Source organism: Chaetodon trifascialis, chromosome 4 (assembly GCF_039877785.1).
Source record: "Chaetodon trifascialis isolate fChaTrf1 chromosome 4, fChaTrf1.hap1, whole genome shotgun sequence".
Taxonomy (NCBI): Eukaryota; Metazoa; Chordata; class Actinopteri; order Chaetodontiformes; family Chaetodontidae; genus Chaetodon; species Chaetodon trifascialis.
The window spans coordinates 19,206,860-19,226,740 of record NC_092059.1 but is presented as its reverse complement, the minus strand read 5'-3'; the positions used below and the strand labels follow the sequence as shown (position 1 = coordinate 19,226,740).

General features: G+C 43.4%; 1 protein-coding gene across 1 annotated transcript in view; it reads right to left on the bottom strand.

Moving 5' to 3' along the window:
- The window catches only part of hmcn1 (hemicentin 1), an 82,725-nt gene that overhangs the window by 11,005 nt on the left and 51,839 nt on the right, over nt 1–19,881 (bottom strand). Inside the window, exons 36-82 of the mRNA XM_070961639.1 lie at nt 19,248–19,371; nt 18,976–19,077; nt 18,165–18,341; nt 17,788–17,939; nt 17,414–17,537; nt 15,576–15,751; nt 15,324–15,420; nt 14,729–14,851; nt 14,451–14,606; nt 13,694–13,975; nt 13,376–13,543; nt 12,291–12,404; nt 12,113–12,199; nt 11,764–11,955; nt 11,478–11,651; nt 11,270–11,383; nt 10,851–10,996; nt 10,608–10,758; nt 10,246–10,443; nt 10,052–10,165; nt 9,777–9,964; nt 9,190–9,286; nt 8,837–8,998; nt 8,558–8,671; nt 8,265–8,467; nt 7,690–7,771; nt 7,471–7,602; nt 7,147–7,299; nt 6,845–7,004; nt 6,628–6,752; nt 6,346–6,529; nt 5,946–6,043; nt 5,553–5,831; nt 5,266–5,462; nt 5,030–5,111; nt 4,750–4,886; nt 4,523–4,664; nt 4,194–4,338; nt 3,845–3,972; nt 3,584–3,740; nt 3,221–3,342; nt 2,881–3,045; nt 2,439–2,546; nt 2,127–2,264; nt 1,910–2,044; nt 362–631; nt 50–240 (exon numbers count right to left, since the gene is read on the bottom strand). Coding sequence (XP_070817740.1) covers nt 50–240; nt 362–631; nt 1,910–2,044; nt 2,127–2,264; nt 2,439–2,546; nt 2,881–3,045; nt 3,221–3,342; nt 3,584–3,740; nt 3,845–3,972; nt 4,194–4,338; nt 4,523–4,664; nt 4,750–4,886; nt 5,030–5,111; nt 5,266–5,462; nt 5,553–5,831; nt 5,946–6,043; nt 6,346–6,529; nt 6,628–6,752; nt 6,845–7,004; nt 7,147–7,299; nt 7,471–7,602; nt 7,690–7,771; nt 8,265–8,467; nt 8,558–8,671; nt 8,837–8,998; nt 9,190–9,286; nt 9,777–9,964; nt 10,052–10,165; nt 10,246–10,443; nt 10,608–10,758; nt 10,851–10,996; nt 11,270–11,383; nt 11,478–11,651; nt 11,764–11,955; nt 12,113–12,199; nt 12,291–12,404; nt 13,376–13,543; nt 13,694–13,975; nt 14,451–14,606; nt 14,729–14,851; nt 15,324–15,420; nt 15,576–15,751; nt 17,414–17,537; nt 17,788–17,939; nt 18,165–18,341; nt 18,976–19,077; nt 19,248–19,371 — 7,065 coding nt within the window. The remainder of the gene's footprint in view (nt 1–49; nt 241–361; nt 632–1,909; nt 2,045–2,126; nt 2,265–2,438; nt 2,547–2,880; nt 3,046–3,220; nt 3,343–3,583; nt 3,741–3,844; nt 3,973–4,193; nt 4,339–4,522; nt 4,665–4,749; nt 4,887–5,029; nt 5,112–5,265; nt 5,463–5,552; nt 5,832–5,945; nt 6,044–6,345; nt 6,530–6,627; nt 6,753–6,844; nt 7,005–7,146; nt 7,300–7,470; nt 7,603–7,689; nt 7,772–8,264; nt 8,468–8,557; nt 8,672–8,836; nt 8,999–9,189; nt 9,287–9,776; nt 9,965–10,051; nt 10,166–10,245; nt 10,444–10,607; nt 10,759–10,850; nt 10,997–11,269; nt 11,384–11,477; nt 11,652–11,763; nt 11,956–12,112; nt 12,200–12,290; nt 12,405–13,375; nt 13,544–13,693; nt 13,976–14,450; nt 14,607–14,728; nt 14,852–15,323; nt 15,421–15,575; nt 15,752–17,413; nt 17,538–17,787; nt 17,940–18,164; nt 18,342–18,975; nt 19,078–19,247; nt 19,372–19,881) is intronic.

Below are 19,881 nucleotides of genomic sequence, written 5' to 3'. Positions count from 1 at the left end.
CATCTCCTTGAGATAATGTCTTCCCTATGTTTGTCTTTGATTCCCTTACCTTAGCCGTGTCTATGACCAGCTCTCCAGAGGGCAGGATTGTGTACTCCCCTGTGCTTTCAATGAGGGGATGACCGTCCTTCTCCCAGGACAGGCTGGGCTGAGGGACCCCCTCTGCCACACACACCAGCTGGGCCTGGCTGTTTTCCACCACTGCTATCTCCTGCTCTCCACCACGTATAGACGGTGGGACTGCAAGGTAGAGGTTTTCATTTTTCATTATCAAATTAATTAACAAAGGACAACAAACTATACCCGTGGAAACACAAACATAGTGTGTGGTGTTCAGGGATGTTGTATTTTCTGAACTTACTCTGCACAGTGAGGCTCATCTCGAGGCTGACAGTGCCTGCTACATTGGCAGCAGTGCAAGTGTATCGTCCAGTGTCACCTGGCTGGATGAAGGCGATCTGCAGGGATCCTGAACTGAGCACCCGCTGGCGGACTGATTCACTGAGCGGCTGTCCGTCTTTGTGCCATGTGACAGAGGGGGGAGGGGAGCCGTCAGCTTGGCACTGCAGCGTCACAGAGGAGTCCACAGGTGCCAGGTACTTTTGAGTCTCTGAGCTGATCACTGGGGGGACTGCAGGACACAGAATATACAAATAACACATGTTGTGACAACAATTAGGTGTTAGGCGGACAAACATGATGACTGGAGGTGTAATCTGAGTGTTAATAGTTTATTTTCATCAATTAACAAAATGCAGTGAATGAACAGAAGAGAAATCTAAATCAAATCAATATTTGGTGTGACCATCCTTTGCCTTCAAAACAGCATCAATTCTTCTAGGCAGCAGAGTTTGGCTGTTCCTCGCCAAGTTTTAAGCCTCCTCCACAGCTGTTTCTGTTTCAGTTAATGACTGTGTTTCCAACTACATGTGAAATTGATCTTCATTAGCACCTGTTTGGTATAACTGGTTGATTGTGTGCAAGTATACCAATAAGAATTGATGCTGGTTTGAAGGTAAAGTGTAGTAAAGCCAAATATTGATTTGATTTTGATTTTTCTTTTCTTTGCTCATTTTGTAAATTGATAAATGAACAATATTTTGATTTTTGAAAGCATTCTTAGTCGCAGCATTTTTTCACACCTGCCTAAAACTTTTGCACAGTACAGTATGTTGTCATATTTTATAATATCATCACCCTAAAAAATAAAAGAATGAAATGGTTCATCGGATTAAATGAGTTGGTCTTTTTTGTTATTAAATCAACTTTCTTTTATGAACATAAGATGTCAGTGCTGGCAACATAAAGTGTTTTGAAGGTAAGGAGCAGATACAGCTGAAGTTGAAATAAACATTACTGAAGTTGCAAAAACACAACAATCTTATGATCTATCCAATGTTGACATTGAGGCTACATTTACACTTAGGGAAAACGCATGTTTTCATGCGGTTTGGCCTCTCGTTTACACGCAAACAGAGTTTGTTTTTTTTGTCACAGAAAACGATCATTTTTTAAAACTCCGGCCAAAGTGGAGATTTCTGAAAACGCTGGTTATGTTGGCGCGAAAACAGGATTAAACAGCGTTTTAGGTTCCAAAACGTCTCAACATGCGACTGAAAATACTTACCGTCATGTGAGCGACCTATGTTTACACTCGCGCCCATTGGTTTGGCATAGCTATGATGCGCTCGACTGCGGATTTATCCGGGTTCATGTAAACAACAACAGTTTTGACAACAATGTTGTGTGCACAATGTTATTTTTGAAAACGGAGGGGCCAAAATATCCATTTTCCAAAATACCCTGCTACGTGTAAGTATAGGCTCAATGTCAAGCTTCAAACTATCCTGTACAGTGCTACATAATATGTCCATTAATCAAGTTACCATTGCCTGAGTGTGTGCCCTACCTTGTACTCTGAGCTTGGTCTTGCCCAGCGCAGTGCCTGCAGGGTTTTGGGCAACACATATGTACATTCCAGAGTCCAACACAGCGGCCTTAGAGATCTGCAGACTCCCATTAGGCAGCACTGTGAAACTTCCCCCTGGCGTGAAACAAGGGATGTGATGAAGTTATATGTGATTACTTGTGATTACTGACATACACACCAAAACAAGATGAACTACCTGTGGTGTGTATATTGATGCCCTCCTTCTGCCAGGTGATGGTGGGTCTAGGCGAGCCTGTGGCCCTGCAGGGCAAGGTGATGGGGTTATTCAGGATCACATCCAGGGTGGTTGGATGGGTCTGGATCACTGGGAGCTCTGAGCAGAGAGATGGGAAAAGAGTGATGCTCAGAAAGATCTCAAGAAAAGAATAAAGTGGTAACGGAATTTTTTTTTAACCACTGAACACGTATCACTCAAGGTCAACAAAAAGGAACTGCTTTATTTCGACTTCAGTGCGTCTTCATATATTGTTTCTCAGGATGCTCTTACCCTGCACTGTGAGATGCACGTGGCGTTGGGTGGAGCCTGCAGCATTCTTCGCTGTGCAGGAATAACGTCCTGCATGACTGAGCTCAGCTGAGGTGATGTCGACCGGACCTGCGCACAGATCATCACACACCAAATCAACATAATTACTAAAGCTTACCAGTAAAGACAATTATTGATCAAAACATGTTCTCTACAATTACAACGCAACCTGACACATTTATCACTTAGTAGATTTCTTACTGCAGTATTAGTAGTAAGTATTCTTTAAATTTAGCAAGACCAGTTCAAGAATTTACTGAAGTCAGCAATATTGATACTAATAAAAGAGTGTGTGATTAGCATATTTTGCTAGTGATTTAAGTATTTTTTGGAGACAGTTTGGACACTTTACCGAATAAATGTAGATATTTTTGGATGCTATCTGCATTAATATGATTTTGACCTGTGGGCAGGATGCTGTAGCCCTGTCCTTCTTTGGGAAGCTTCATGCCATCTTTGCTCCAGTAGATTGTGGGTTCTGGGACGCCAGATGCAGTACAGGCGATGACCACTGGGGACAATCTGGTTACAACAAGCTCTGTGGGTTCATCTGCTATAGATGGAGGAACTATCGGGACATATGTTAGAACATGTTAGGAAATTATCAGATGTTGACGGCTGAGCTGTCTGGTAATTAAATGTCAAAAATGCTGAAAATGTACAACAGAAACATCATGATACAGTATCAATGAACATGCTGCAATAAGAAAGATCAATTTGTCAATGAATGCTGTGTTACTCACCGTGGACAGTGAGGTTGATGGATCTGAAGTCTTCCCCTGCCTCGTTAGAGACCGCACACTCATAAACTGCTGTGTCCTCCACTGTGGGTGCTATAACTACCAGTGAGCCTGATGACAGCAATCTGAAAATACCAAGAAAGTTAGTATCTATGGAGTTGTATCTCTATGATGTCCACTACAAAAACGTCAAAATGAATTGAAATATATATAACTTTAAAAAGTTCATCTCACAATGTCTCGTACAAGAAATAAAGGTATTCATTTTGAGCTGAGTAAATATAAAATGTCTCTAAAGTTGCAGTTTTGTCTTTTTGTTTTTCAATCTTGAATTAGAAAACAGAGAGGGAGAAAACCTGGATCAACCTGTACATATTCTGGTTCTGGTCTGTATTGATGGCTCGACCGTTTTTCATCCAGCTGACGGTGGGTTTGGGAATGCCGGTGGCCTCACAGGACAAGGTGGTCTGAACATTAACTGTAACCGTCACATTGGTGCGGCCGTCAGCAATGGAAGGAGGGACTGAAAGATGAGAAACAAGGATCATAAAATTACTTGGGTCGTGTATTTGTGGATGATTGAGACAGTTTTTCTTGTGTTTGGCACATATCTACAACACCACCCACCGTATACTTGCAGATCCACTCTCTTCCGTTGTGTCCCGGCCTGATTTGTTGCCATGCAAAGGTAGCGTCCAGTGTCTGTCACCTGAGCAGAGTGGATGTGTAGTGACCCATCCTCCGCAAATGTGTACCTGCACACGTTTGTTCAAAGGCACAACATCACAGAAATGCCAATAATTCCAAATCAGATCTACTTCTGCAATTTGAAGTGCGCAGATTTCATATCCCGGAGACCATTAATACTCTTATATTCACCACAGAGAGCACTATAGCCTTTGTTGTATTATAATGCAAATAACAGAAGGAAAAAGAATCAGCAAGACCAGATAATTGATATACGATGTGGACTTACCTGGCGTTGTTTCCTGCTAATATGGCGCCATGTTTCCTCCAGGTTACGCGAGGTGGTGGCACTCCACTGACGATACACTCGAGCACTGCTGGCTTGTTGATGTGCACTGACACTGCCTGGGAACCCTCCTTGATAGTTGGGGCCACTGAGGGGACAGGTGACAAACACATTGTTTTTTACTGATTGGTCGCTGGGTAATGAATTCAGCCCTATGATAAATTACAGAGGGAATAAGAAAAAGACAAATTGTCCTCTTCTTCAGCTCTATAAGAAAGGACATACAGCATCTCTATATGTACACTAGTTGTATATAATAGGTGTAACTGTACCAAGGACAGCCAGGTTAAACTGGCGCGTGGTCTTGCCAGCGATGTTGCTGGCCACACAGGTGTACTGGGCTCTGTCGTCGAGCTCAGCCATGTTGATCTGTAAGTAGCGGCCGCCAGACAGAATACGCACACGAGCAGAGGCCTGCACAAAGACAAAGAGTAATTTGTAAAACCTTTTTACAAGTAGTCATTACATTATGTGGATGGCTGTTTGTTTGATTTCTGACCTGCAATGGTTGGCCATCTTTGAGCCAGGTCAGAGTTGGAGGTGGAACAGCATCGGACTTGCACTCCAGAGTCAGCTGTCTGCTCTGCAGCACGGACACGTCCTGAGGTGTACTGTCCCCAGCAATGTTAGGAGGGACTATGACAAGACAAAACAGAGAGAGATCGGAACTTACATGGAGTATATAACCCAAGCTTTTAGTTTTTACTTAATTACCCTTCAGGCCACGATGTTATGTGCAGTGCACACTACAATGTGTCTTACATATCTGTGTTACCCACCATGCACTCGAACCAGGAACTCCTTGTCATCATCTCCTGCTGGACTGTTGGCTAAGCAGCTGTATCTGCCTGTGTCCTCCAACTGAGCACAAAAAAGTGTGACTAAGTGTGAAAACAATGGAAAAAAGAACTACAATCGCTGTACTTGTGTTATCAGAATCAGTAAATGTACTGAAAGTATGATTTTAATGTTTTTATAGAAAAAAGACATGGGCTTTCACTGCAGCAATCCTAACCTGTGCTGAGGCTACACGGAGCACCTCTCCTCCCCGCAGGAGGCGCAGGCTGTCTGTCTGTGGGAGCGGGCGTCCATCCTTCAGCCAGGTCAAAGAAGGCGTAGGGATACCTGAGGCCTCGCACTGTAGCTCCAGGACGTTATTAACCACAACAGACACCTCTGCTTGTACACCAGAGTCCTTGATGCGTGGAGGGTCTGACAAAGAAAACAAATGCAATTTGTTTTCTCATCTCTAAATCAAGAGCTGAAGCTGGAGAATAAGAGCTACAATCTGCTTTTGCTCACCAAGCACTTTCAGGTTGAAGTGGCGGCTAGCTTGACCAGCGGTGTTGTTAGCCACACAGGTGTAGCGTCCTGTGTCATTGACCTGGGCCTGGATGATTCGCACAGTGGTATTCAGGTTGAGGAATTTAAGGTGGGGGTCAGGAATTAGAGCCACCCCTTCTTTGAGCCAGGACACAGTGGGGGTTGGGGTCCCATCAGCAACACACAGCAGAGAAGCCAAGTTTCCTCTGACTACAGTCATGTCCTCTGTGCTCCCTGCCCCGTCCAGACCAGGAGGGACTGAGGAGAATGATACAACATATGACTGATTGTCATTTTTTGCTGAACTGTGCCCTTGGAATGGTGTTTGATTTATTCCTGAGATTTACAGGTGAGCAATGTTTTCAGACTCACCATGCACCTGCAGGTTATAGTGTCTGTTGTCCACTCCTGCTCTGTTTGATGCAATGCAGGTATAGGTGCCGCTGTCGGACACCTGGGTTCGTGTAATCCTGACAGATACAAAAGTAACCCATTACACTGCAACTCTAAAATAACCAAAACATGAAAATATAACGCCTCTGACCATGACATCGCTGACAAGGAGGCATAATAACTGCACAACTAAATTAAGGACTAAATATGAGAAAACACAAAAAATTCGTAGCAAATTTTACAGATAAAGAATGAACACAGTTTTACCCGAATATAACTGCACTGCCATAATTCCATCTTACACACCTAAGATACACAATAAATTACTCCGAAGGCAGCACTATTACAAACTCTTCTTGAACCCTGTCCACTGACCTACCGGAGCACCTGTCCAGCAGAAAGAAGCCGTATGTGTGAGGACACCGGCAGAGGGAGGCCATTTCTCAGCCAGTTGAGCTGCGGTGGAGGAGAGCCTGTAGCAACACACTCAATGTTGACAGAACTGTCCAGAACTGTGGTCAACTGCTCAACTGTCTCACTGTTGCCATCTATTACAGGAGGCACTGAAAAAGTCAATGGAGAGCAAAGTCAGTGATACGAAAACAAACTCTTCATGGCAAGTGTTGTACGGGATGATACATGAAAAAAGTATGAAACCCACCATAGACGTTCAGATTGAATATCCTGTCCTCTTCTCCTGCAGTGTTGGTGGCCACACACGTGTACTTGCCGCTATCAGTGGTGTGAGCTCCAGTCACAGTGAGTGTGCTGCCATCTGGACTGATGCTGAACACAAAGGCAGCATCCCATCGTCATCATTATAACATCACTGCTGTAGATTTTCTTCTATTTTGTTGTTTTTCTGTGGCTAGCATTACCTGAGTCCCGCGCTCCTCGTGTTGTTGATGACTTCCCCATCTTTCAACCACTGGATGGTTGGACTCGGGGTTCCCCTGGCCCGACAGACCAGCTGGATGCTTTCATTTAGCAGGACTCCCATTTCACTGGGCAGCTCTGACCCAGAGATACTGGGAGGGACTAAGAGAGAATATGCATACAGCGCATGGATGACACATGATGCCTGAGAAGAACATGGCGCAATTTTCTGCAAAGCTTTCTTTAATTTGGTTGCTAGAAAAAGGTTAGAATGTTTTTCTAGTGACTCCGTATGTGCACATACCTTGTATGGTGAGGTGGTAGCTCTTGCGAGCCTTGCCCTCCACGTTGGAGGCCATGCATGTGTAAGTGCCACTGTCAGAAAGCTGTGACCGTGCAATCTGCAGCTTGCTTCCTCCTGAGAAGATGTGCATTTCCAGAGATTCCAAAGAGTTCTCTAAAGAAATATGAAGTTCACATGTTTGGTATAAATGATATGATACTGACAAAGTTACTGTACCATTTGTAACATCCACGCTTACTTATGTTTTTACCCTGTGCAAACTTGTTAAGAAACAAAATGTTATTTGATTTAAATGTAAGATGCAGATGAATAATGAAGGCGTACCTATGAGTCGTCCATTCTTTAACCAGGCGAGACTGGGAGGAGGGATTCCAGTAGCATCACAGGCGAAGACGACTGGATTACTGATGGTTTCTACAACACTCTCCTCTGCTGGGCCAGCGATGCTGGGAGGTACTGAAAAGAGACAGAGGTTTTTCTTTAATATTATGTCAAGCTTGAATTTTCAGATTTTTTAATAAACGAATGTCTGTAATGTGCTACCATAGATATTCAAATGGAAGTTCTTGTCCACTTGTCCAGCAACATTGGTGGCCTTGCAAACATACTGTCCAGTATCAGACACCTGAAGAACAGAGGAGGCATATGAGGAAGATGCAAAAAAAATCCAAAACAAATAACAACAGTTAGTTAATTAGCGAGAGAAGCAAGAGATGAAGTTTTGACTTAACATCACAACTCCTACTCTAACCCATGAAAAGAACAGATACTCATTGGTAGGACCCAGCCTTATATCTACAGTGTATCTGCAATAGTCCCTAATTACAAACCCCTCTGGTATGAGGGAATACAGCAACAGTAAGCTGTACCCTGCTCCTTGCAGGGAGACTTGACACATTCACTTATTTTGATGGAGAAGTGAAATCTATTATGGCTGAGCCCACACAGACAAGAGTGACTCCAGCAAAAACTCAAACCTCCATCAAAACAAAAACAAAGAAAAACGACATCACAGCAATAACCATCCTGTTTGACTTGACATGCCATCGATGAATGAGTCTGCTGAAAAAATAAAAAAGACAGAGAACAAGAACAGACAATATCCATTCATCTCCGACCTCTGAGCCTTTGATCTCAAGCATCTGTCCCTCTGCCAAGATGCGCAGGCTGGCTGATTCTGTCACCACCCTGCCGTTCTTGTACCAGGTGATGGTGGGAGGAGGCACAGCGTTGGATTCGCACTCCAGAGTTACTGATTTACCAACGAGCACATTCACCACCACGGGAGAGTCCCCACTGCTGTCCCGGATACTCGGAGGAACTGAAAGGCAGAAGAAAGAGGGAAACATTTACTGTCAGGCCAAAGTGAGACATTCAATGTACAGTACACACAATGTGGATGTGGACTCACCAAAAACGGTCAGATGGATGTGTTTGTAAGCCTCTCCTGCTGCGTTCATGGCCACACAGCTGTACTTCCCCCCATCAGATACTTTAGCTTTCAGAATCTGTAGCGTACGACCACCTGAAGGCACAAATGGACACAAAAACACTGAATAATTCTGTAGTTGGTTGTTGTTCTTGATCATTTTCATGACATGCTTCAGATATTCTAATTCCTTTTTTTAAATTCAGTTGTCACCCACCGCTAAATGTTCATTCTGTTAAATGTGACCCGAGCTCGCAGTACCTGGCATGATGAGCGCATTGGTGTTGGCCTGAATGGGGCCCCTGTCATTTAGCCAACTCAAGGTGGGAGGGGGGAAACCAGTAGCTTCACAAGAGAGAGACACAAAGTTGTTCACCACCACGGTCACAGTCTCAGAACTCAGGCCGATAATGGTGGGAGGCACTGAAAGGAAAAAGAAAAGAAACATTCAGTACAATAAAGTAGTTTTACAGTTATCTTAAAGAGCAGCTTCAATGCAGTCTTTCACAGTCTTTGAGTGATTCCATCTTTTCATCTGGTTCATATTTTCACACATTGATAAAATCAGGAAATTCACCATGTAAATGTAATGTACCGTTTGTTATGTGACTCACCATGAACATTCAGGTTAAAGGATTTTTCTGCACTTCCAGCCACATTGTCAGCCACACACATATATCGCCCTGTGTCAGATACCTGAGCAGTCAACACCTGATGGAGACATACAGAATGGAGTAAGAACACAGATCCACTGTACAGGACACAGAGAGAATATGTCTTCCTAAAGTGATGGAGTGCTTCTTTCTAATGGAACAGATATTCCCAGTGTAAATATGTGTGGTTCTTGGACTTTACAGTCTGCCATGTACATTTAAGTGGATGGACCCAATATTCAACAGCTTCACAAACTGCCTAAATTTACTACATGTCCCTTCTGTTGGACTGCACTATATTGTTCAAAGGTTTCTATTTTTCTGGTCATGATATCAAACCATGAATTAACATGTGAGTGAGCCTCTTTGTACATATGCAGCTCCACATATTTGCAGAATCCGCATGATGATTAAAGACTTCCTGTGGATTTTACAGACAACTGGTATATGACAGTTACTTGGACTTAACTAACCTGGAATGGTTTTGAAAACAAAAATGGGCTATGAGACATGCTGAGAACAACGACCTGTGCTGCCCTGGTTGTTACCTGAAGTGTTCTCCCATTGGACAGGATTCTGTGTGGCCCATCAGAGCTGACTGGCTGGCTGTCCTTAAACCAGGTGATCTTGGGAGCAGGGTTTCCATCCACGTGGCACTCCAGTTGGGTAGTTTTATTGACTAAGACTGTGACCTCATCAGGCAAATCACTGTCTGCTCCCCTTATGATCGGGGGCACTGATGCAGGATAGAAACAGAGCATGAGAAACTCTTTCATAAACTGAATGATACTTGTACCTTGTAAAGAAAAGTGTTTTTACTCACATAACACTCGAACATCATACTGAATGGAGTCTTCTCCTGCTTCGTTGACAGCCACACATGTGTACCTGCCTGAGTCTTCAGCCTGGGCTCTGGGAATCTGTAGCACTCGCCCACCTGGAAACAGAACTCATTAGTAGAAGATCACTCTTCGTCTTGCTCCCTCGCTTTCTTTCTGTTCTCTTTGCCCATCTCACCTGGCAAGATCAGAACTTTGTCATTGGAGGTCAGCAGCTGTCCATCTTTGTACCAGGTGAGTGTTGGAGGAGGGACAGCATTGGTCTCACAGTACAGAGACACAGGATTGTTGAGTATCACATCTCGAACGTCCCCTCCAAAGCCTGGGGAAGACGTGGCATCGCCAGCTCCACCAGGCCTGTTGAAATTAGGTGGAACTGAATAAGAGAGGAAAAAAGAGAAAAATGTTTAAAGTTTAAAAAATATTTTAAAGGCACAATATGCAGTGTTGACTTTACAATAAAAACACAAACAAGAGCAAGACAATACTGTTTGAGCCCATGAAATGCACAACACATCAGCATCAGTCAACCCAGTTCACCTTGTATATTTACATCAAAGTCCTTCTCATCCTCTCCAGCTATATTTGTGGCTACGCAGGTGTAGCGGCCAGTGTCTGACACCTGAGCATGTCTGATCTGAACAATACGACCGTTGGCTGTTATGGACACATGGCCATCTGCCTGCAGGATCTGTGGAGGGAAAAAACAAAAAAATAAAACATGAGACGGGAGATTATCTATTACAAACTTGAATCTTTTACAGTATACACACAGATTTCTACCTGTCCATCCTTGTACCAGTGCAGTGCTGGAGTAGGAAAGGCCTGAGCTGCACACTCCAGGGTCAGCGTGCTGTTGACCTTAATCTTGACCTCTTTGGGGGCCAGTCCTTCTCCTGGGATATCATTCTTATTGATCTGAGGGGGAACTGGACTCAAGAAACATGTTTTCTATTACTTTGCCATATGTATATTAGTATGTTTATGTGATCAGTTTTCAAGAATTTACAGACGACATTAAAGTACAGTTATAAATTTGATCAGTGAGAATTCTTATCAGCGATGTTCGTTAAATTTACATGTTTATGTAAGCATACACAATAGTCTATGCTCTAACTGAGATTTGCCATATGAAAAGCTTTATACTGTACTCTCTGGGCTAAAGAAAGATACAGCAGTATTAAAAGATAGAGGAATCTTACCATAAACTTTGACCTCATAGTGCTTCAGTGTCTCTCCAGCCTCATTAGTGGCCACACAGGTATATCTCCCAGCATCTTCAACTTTAGCATTGAGGATTTGCAGCGTTCTCCCACCTGTGAAAGCATTAGAATTGACAAAAGCTGTACCCACTATACTACAGCATTCTATTCCACTCGACTTTATGGTTTTGTGCACGTGATCTCAAACCTGGAAGGACTCTGACGTTGCGACTGGACTCGAACGGAGTGCCGTCCTTGAGCCAGGTGATGAGAGCAGGAGGGTAGGATTGGACTTCACACAACAGAGAGGTTGGACTGCTCAGAGTTACTGTCACCTCCTCTGCAGAGCCATCAGGACCTGACCCAGCAATAGTGGGAGAAACTGGAAAAAAGGGAGGGAAGAGCAGAATCTAGAATATGACTCAAGTTCATCTCAAAAAGTTTCATTCATTCTAGAGATGATCTTTGGTGGATTAAAAGAGTAGCGTCTGTACCCAGGACATTGAGGTTGAAGTGCCGGCTGCGATCCCCCGCGCTGTTAGATGCCAGGCAGCTGTACCTGCCAGTGTCTGCGACTTGGGTCCCTGAGATCTGCAGGAAACGACCGTGAGACAAAACTTGGTGCCATCTGTCAGGCACCAACAGTTGTCCGTCCTTCAGCCATTTAATCTCCGGTACAGGGTTGCCTGGGAAATCATACGGTAAGGTCAACAAAGTGGCAGTAGACAGTGGTTGCTGAATCTTAAAAGTCATTCACATTAAAGATTGATCAAAAGAGAATTTTCATTAGCAGAGCATATGATTTAGATGTCAATGCAGAGATGTATATATTATGGAAATTACCTGACGCCTCACAGGTGAGAGTAACATTGTGTTTCTCCCTGACTTTAGTGTCCACCACTGTTCCCTCGTCTACAATGCTTGGTGGAACTGTTGAAACAGACTGAACATTAATTACATGGTTCACATGGTCTCCCCATTCATTAAAAAGCTTGAACTTGACCCATGGACGTCACTTTACCGAGGACATCAAGGTCAAAGTTCTTCCTTTCCTCTCCAGCGCTGTTCGACACGATACAGGTGTACCTCCCAGCATCCTCCACTGCAGCGTGCATAAGACGCAGGCTCCGACCCCCTGGAGATTAAATGGGCTATTTATTCGCATTTATCTATTGTCATCGTGGAATGTTTTCAAAGGGTATGTCAGCATAAACCTGCTGTTTTTTTCACAGAAGGAAAATGTCCCAAGGATGTGCTAACAATATTTCAAGCCTGCTGAAAGTAAATCATCCCTCTTTGAAAACTGGAATCAATTAATGGAAAAATGTACTCTGAGGCTCACAGCTGTTAAAACATTTGCATACCAGTTTAATGAGATTCAAGACTAAGGCCATCTGTCTTTAAAAACAACAGGGTTCATGAGAATCTCCTGGAAAACAAGTGTCAGACATCGACGGAACACGACAATACTGTATCTTACGCATACTAACCTATTTGATATACCTCAATATGAGCCTACCCTTCTGACCACATGAGTACCATCGCATCATAATTGTTGCCAAACATTCCCCCATTCTCCTGAGTATATGTACATTATGTAGAGAAGTTAAAAAACAACTGAGGCAACTCGGCCAAGCATGGGAATCTAAGTTCTGCTCAAGCAATTTAGGTAGTATGCTTAACTTCAGGGGCCCCAGTTCAATGTGGAAGCACCCAATACATCTTGTTAAATGTTTAAAAACACATTTCAAAGCAGCTGCTCCTGTTTGTCTTCTTTCACAAATCTCTGTCTGTTGAGTTTGGCCCCAGTTGCAATGATCCTATTACACTGAATTACTGGTGATGTATTGCAAGTGCTTGCCCTCTGAAACCCAGCTAGAAAGCAAAATAGTTCCAGATACTCATTTGAAAATTTAGACTATCATTCACATTCTTGGTGACTTGCTTTCTTTGAGTCTGTTCCTTCATGAATGGGACAGTGAACTAACAAAGAATGTTATAGACCTTTGAAGATCTGACACGAATACAATACGAACACAATCTTAAAGTCAGTTAAAATCTCTTTCTCCACAACGTCAGAGAATGCCCAGAAAATCAGGAACTCACCTGAGAGAACACGCACTGAGCTGGAAGCTTTGATTGGCCGACCATCCTTCAGCCAGGTGATGGCAGGAAGGGGGATGCCAGAGGCCTCGCAGCTCAGAGCCACTGGGTTCTTCACGACGACGCTCACATTCTCTGGCACCTCTACCTGACCGATTATATTAGGTGGGACTGAACAGGAGGAGAGGGGATGAGGGACAGAGACAGAAAGACAATGTAAAACTTTGAGATGGACTGTACCTCTCCGAACTGAAGACTCATGATTACAACAAGAAAAACTAAAGCAAAAAAACAACTTCAGAAACAGCCGATAATTCATACCATGTACACTGATGTCATGCTTGCTGTCAGCCTGTCCTGCCACATTAACAGCGATACAGGTGTAGCGTCCTGTGTCTGACACCTTAGCATCTTTAATCTGCAACAGCCTCCCTTCGTTCAGAACCTTGGCACCATGCTGGCCCGTGATAGGCCGCCCATCTTTCAGCCATGTCACAGCTGGTCGTGGCATGCCCTCTGCAGCACACTGCAGGGTCACGTCACCTCCTTTTGTCACAGCGATGTCATCACTGACGCCCTCGCTGCGTCTGATGGAAGGGCGGACTGAAGTGAGAAAATCAAGTGAGTTGGTGCACGTGCTCCCTCAAGAGATGCTAAGCACTTATAGCATAGCCAACATTTGTTAAGTGTATAATGTCAGCGGTTCCACAAAATTTCATACTGTCTGGCTTTACTGTAAAGATAAATACCTCTCTGCCAAACTGTCAGTCACTGTGTAAGAGGAGCAAGTCATCTTCATGAAGCTTTTGTCCTTTTAAACATGTTACAAATATAGATTTGTTGAATGCCTCTTCTCATTTTTATCAATTTGCTGTCTTGCACTCGTCTAAGCCCTGATCCCAAATAATACAAATAAAGGAAACCTATTGTAGGCTGCTGCCTCCTCTTTTGCCATGTTAAACACTGTGCTATTGCCTCCCGATATATAAAACACATAACTTCCTCCTCGTAACCGATGTGATAAAAGGCAAAATGACAACAGAAATGACTTTGACCAGATACGGTGCCACACGCGTACCATAAACCTGTAAGCTGTACTCTTTGGAAGTGGTGCCGGCTGCGCTGGAAGCTGTGCAGGTGTAGGAGGCTGCATCTGTCCTCTCAGCGCTGGAGATCTGCAACTGGCGGCCTCCTGACAAAACCCTGAGCCGCTGGTCTGACTTGAGCTCAGAACCTGGGAGACAAAACACAGGTTACGTATGGTGTTCAAACATGTCACCTGCACTGTATTCAGTGCATCATACAATGTCCACACAGCAGACTTCTTTGCTGTCATTGTCACACTGATTCAATTACCATCCTTCCTCCAGGTGAGGCTGGGGGGCGGTATGCCACTGGACTCACACACCAGGGTGATGAGACTTCCTTCAGTCACAGACAGAGGGGACACCTCCTCCGAGCCGCGAATACTGGGAGAAACTGTAATAGTGACAGGACACCAAGAGGAGGTGCTCACATCTCATTCAAGGTACATGCTGGTGCATTAAGAGATTAAGAGCAAAGCCTAGCACTGGAAAAACACCGCTGTGACAAATCTGAGGAAAATAAAATGTAAGTAAGTCGACAGAGAGAATGTTAATAATAAAATTTATACCATTCCTAAATATGAAAACTTAGCAATATAAGAACACACCAACCTTGGAAGCTAAACACAGAACAGTGGATGTAGAACTGAAACCAAAATTAGTTTCAAACATTGGTGTCATCAAAAACCATTGGCTTCAGTTCAGTTCAAACACTGGTCTTAACGATAACAGGCCCCTGCAGTCTTTCACAGACTGCATCAACAACTTCGTTCAATGTTTCAGTTTTGTCAGAATCGACTACAGAATCAGTTTTCCTTATGAACATAACAACAAACATACAAAGCCAAAAATTAAGATTAACTCACCCCACACATTGAGGTTATAGTTCTTCTCTGTTTTGCCGGCAACATTGGTGGCTTCACAGGAATACCTGCCTGAATCTTGCACCTGGGCACTATCGACCTAACAATTACATTCACAGACAAATCATGACACATGGAAACAACTCTGAACTCTACAGCTAATAAACATGGTATTCATTCTGAAAAAGAGGTGAATACACTGTCAGCTCTTACAAAGATTTACAAAACTGTTATAATCTCTAACTATGACTCTACCTTGAGCACACTGCCATCCTCTGAGACAGTCAAACCAGGCTTCCTGAAGAGTGGGCGGCCATCTTTGCGCCAGGAGAGGGTAGGTGGGGGGATGGCATCGCTCTGGCAGTGAAGCTCCACCGGACGACCGAGCATCACTGTGGCATTCACCTCCTCACCCTTGATGTTTGGGGGCACTATGGCGGACATGGAGGCAAGCTACAGATTATATCATCAAACATCTCCTCTGAAAAGAAAACCATGTATACAAAATCAGCCCCTGAATGAGGTACTGATAAGAAATATTCACATGATTGACCTTGAAAGTCAGCCTGCTGAGCCATTCTGAACGCTGCAAGCTCTGATATTACCTCATGAGCAAACAGAATAATTGTTTCCTGAGATGCACAGGCTCTGCTAAATTGGGCATCTGATGCTCTTTAAGCACTAATTCTATCTTGGGGTATGACAGCACCATTTAACCAGTTCAACATTTGTTTGTGGTATCAACAATCAAAGTACCTTATTTCCATGGAAATTGCTAACACACACTGTGACACATAATGACTTAATGAGCAAAGAAATTCCACAAGAACATTTCCTTTCCCCTGCGACTATAAAAGTATCATCACAGGCGAAGATGGGTAGATGACGAGATTTCTCCGAATTTGAGCCGAACATGATCTACATGTGGCACAAACACGAAAACACACACCTCAGAGCCACAGACAGACAAACTGTGGTTAATTGATCACTTTGATGTAACAGCTCAGGAAATGTCTGCAAGTCTGTATGACAATGTCTCTATTCTAACAGAAGACTGGAGTCCTTAAATATCACATCAAGTGGCAATTTTGTTCATCTGAGCCTCCATTTATCAGTTTCTCAAAAGACAGTTCGTCTTTTTTGGTGAATCTGTCCTGATCTAGAAAATGACTGCTGACCAATTTTCCCCACATTATGATTATTGGACGGACAGAGCACAAGTCATTGGGGAAGGACAGAAACAGGCCCTCTGCTCAGGATTTGGCCAGACACAGGAAGCTGCTGAAGAATGGTAGCAATTACCTCAACAAATCTGCCTTAATTTCTCTGGACACGCTCTTTTTGATCTTTCTGAGGAAACGCAAGTCATGTGGATGTTTGTATTCTGCTAACATGTGTTCATACAGGGACAGACACACACGAACACAGCCTTTACAATCCCCTATATGTAAACTACTTGTCTCCGATTACCTCAGTGACATTAGCTTTGATTAGACTTGTATAACAAATGATTTGCCATCACGCTCAGCTCTGTGCAGGAAACTGACAAGGTTTATTGAAAAGCTAAATTTAGTCCAATGATACTTCCTCTGCATGCATGTGTTTCGCTCAAGGCCTTTTTAAATATTGTTTCAGTATTTCAGTTCATGTTTCGTGCTGGATCTGGTGCTCTGTTGAAAGACATTAAAAAGACATTAAAGTCAAGAAGAGGAAGAACCAAACATAAGCTCTGTTCTTTCAACAGAGCCTGTCAGCAACTTGCCTAATGAAGCCAATGTTTTACAACTACTTTGATACCAAAATTAAGATTTATTTCGAAGCATCCAAACATAAAAACAACACTTTTCATCCATGGTCTGACTTTATTTGTAATGCAGTGCAGCATTTTTTTAAGTCTGGGTACTGAAGATGATGAAAGTTATGGTACTGTTACTGATAAAAGGCACCTTCTCAGGCTGTAACTTACTTTCAGATTTTCTTTATCTGATGGCTATTTTCTCAATTAAGCAGATAATTATTTTGTCAGTAAAATGCCAGAGAATACTGTCAAAGAACAATTCCTGAGCGCCACAGCGACACATGCATTTACTCACCATAAACCCTCAGGTCATACTCTCTTTGTTGTTCTCCTCCGGCGTTGACAGCCACACAGGTGTACCTGCCTGTATCACTAACCAATGCACTGTTCAGAGACAGCACTCTGCCACCAGACAGCACCTGAGAGGGAGACAGAAACAGGTCAGAGACCAGACCACAGAGCACCACACACACACACACACACACACACACACACACACACACACAAATACAGTCAGCAAAAATCCTACTGTGACTGCACCATAAGTTTGAATATATGTGGTATATGTTTAGAATTTGATTCTTTTATTAAAAGTCATAATTTGAGGAGACATTATGCCACATTTTGCCTCTTAGTAAATCTAAATCTAAATCATGTACTTATGGGTACCTCCATGCCATGTGAAACACTGGCCACGGGGCTGCCATCTTTGAGCCACGTGAGGCTGGGCAGAGGAACGCCGGTGGCCTCACACTCCAGCCTGGCAGCTTCATTCACCACAACTGTTACCGTACCACCCCGGCTGGAGATGACTGGAGGCACTGCAAGAACAACAAAAAGGAAACTGTCAAGAATAACTTCATCGATGCATGAAATATAACCAGATACTGTAATTCGACAGTGCTGGTAGACTTTAAAGAAGTTGATTAAGCGTCCCTTAGTCATATCTAATTATAGAGAAACAGTGTTGTGCCACTGATCTTATCTGATTTCATTTAGGATCAGTAAATCTCTCTTTAATGTATGTCATATAAAAAGACACTCACCATACACCTGCAGGCTGTGGGATATCTCAGCGACTCCAGCCAGGTTCACCGCTACACATCTGTATATCCCAGTATCAGAAAGTTGAGCCCGTTCAATCTCCAGCACCTGGCCACGCTTCAGCAGAGTCACCCCAGCTGCACTGGTCAGCGGTCGGCCATCTTTGTACCAAGTGATAGCTGAAGCACAAGGGTAATTCAGAGTGCTTTACATAAAGCAAAAAACACAGGAAAGTTATATTTGAAAGACATGAGAAAAAAATAAATAAATCAAATTTGGAACAAAATGAATAAAGGTTGGAGTGCCGTTACAGTGCAGAAACAACACAAAATTCAATAAAAAGGAGAAACATTCTTAGCTTTGATTTAAAGAGTTTCGAGCACACTAATGGCATGAAAACACTGAGAAATCATTAGACAAACCAAAGTAGCTGAAAACAAGACCTCTATGTTTGTGCTGAGGACAGTGGAGCTTAAAACAGACTTCTAACCAAATATTTTCACATGTAACATTTCACAGTCATCAGATTGTTTGAAACACCTGCTGTGAAATGCAAAAACAAGTGCTCAATTACACTGGAATGCGACTGCTTATCTCTGCTGAACTTAGACACTGGAAAGAAAGGCAGTGGGAAGAGAGTGAAGCTGCCTGTAGGGCGTCATCTGAGATCAATTTTCCGCTTTTCCATTAATGTTGAAAGATAAGGAAAGCAGCAGTGCAGCCAATTCCAACTCAGCAGGCCGAAGGAACTTCACTCTGGAGCCTGTGAGCGACCACGGCAGGATGGAGGAAGGAGCCTGTGAGCCGTCTTACCAGGTAATGGGCTGCCTGTGGTCTTGCACTCGAGCTCAGTGGGAAAGCCTGACAGGATGGTCTGGTTGATGGTCTCTCCAGAGTGGGGGATACTGGGAGGCTCTGCGGGACACACAGAATATTACACACAAGATCAACAATTTATAAGATGATATCCTCCAGTCTCCACCTAGTCCTCTGACGCAGAGAGTGGAGAGAAGTATCTATGACAGAAGCAAGACGATGAGTGAGACATTAACATGCAGAGGGTGCACTGTGTGTCTTTAAGTTACCGTGGACGCTGAGCCGTATGTGCTGTTGGGCTTCACCAGCTGCGTTGGTGGCCAGGCAGGTGTATCTCCCAGAATCCTCTAGCCTTGCCTCTGTGACCGTTAACATTCTGCCTGCAGACTCCAGCTGTGACAGATACAAACAGACAAAGGACAGAGAGAGAGAATTCAGACTGCGAACTAACTTTCCATGTTAAAATGTGAGCATCAAAGTATCCTCCACCTGTTGCAAGCAACAGTCAGTGAATCCGGCAGAGAAACATTTTGCTGTGACTATAAAGTTACAGGTTCAATCTTGATCACAAATGTGATGCGGAAACCCGAAGCCTCCAATGCCCATACCTACACTGAGAATTGACTTCTCAGATAGATAGATAGATAGATAGATAGATAGATAGATAGATAGATAGATAGATAGATAGATAGATAGATAGATAGATAGATAGATAGATAGATAGATAGATAGATAGATTTTAAGGATTTTAACAAGATAATTGAAGCTTTTTGTGCTTTTCAGCCACAAATTACAGTATTTTACATACATTGGAAAGCATGTATGGAGGGGATCTGTAACCATTTATGGCCAATGGTTACACAGTTAAATGTGCCAGACAAGGCACATTTAAGGAAGCTTTGA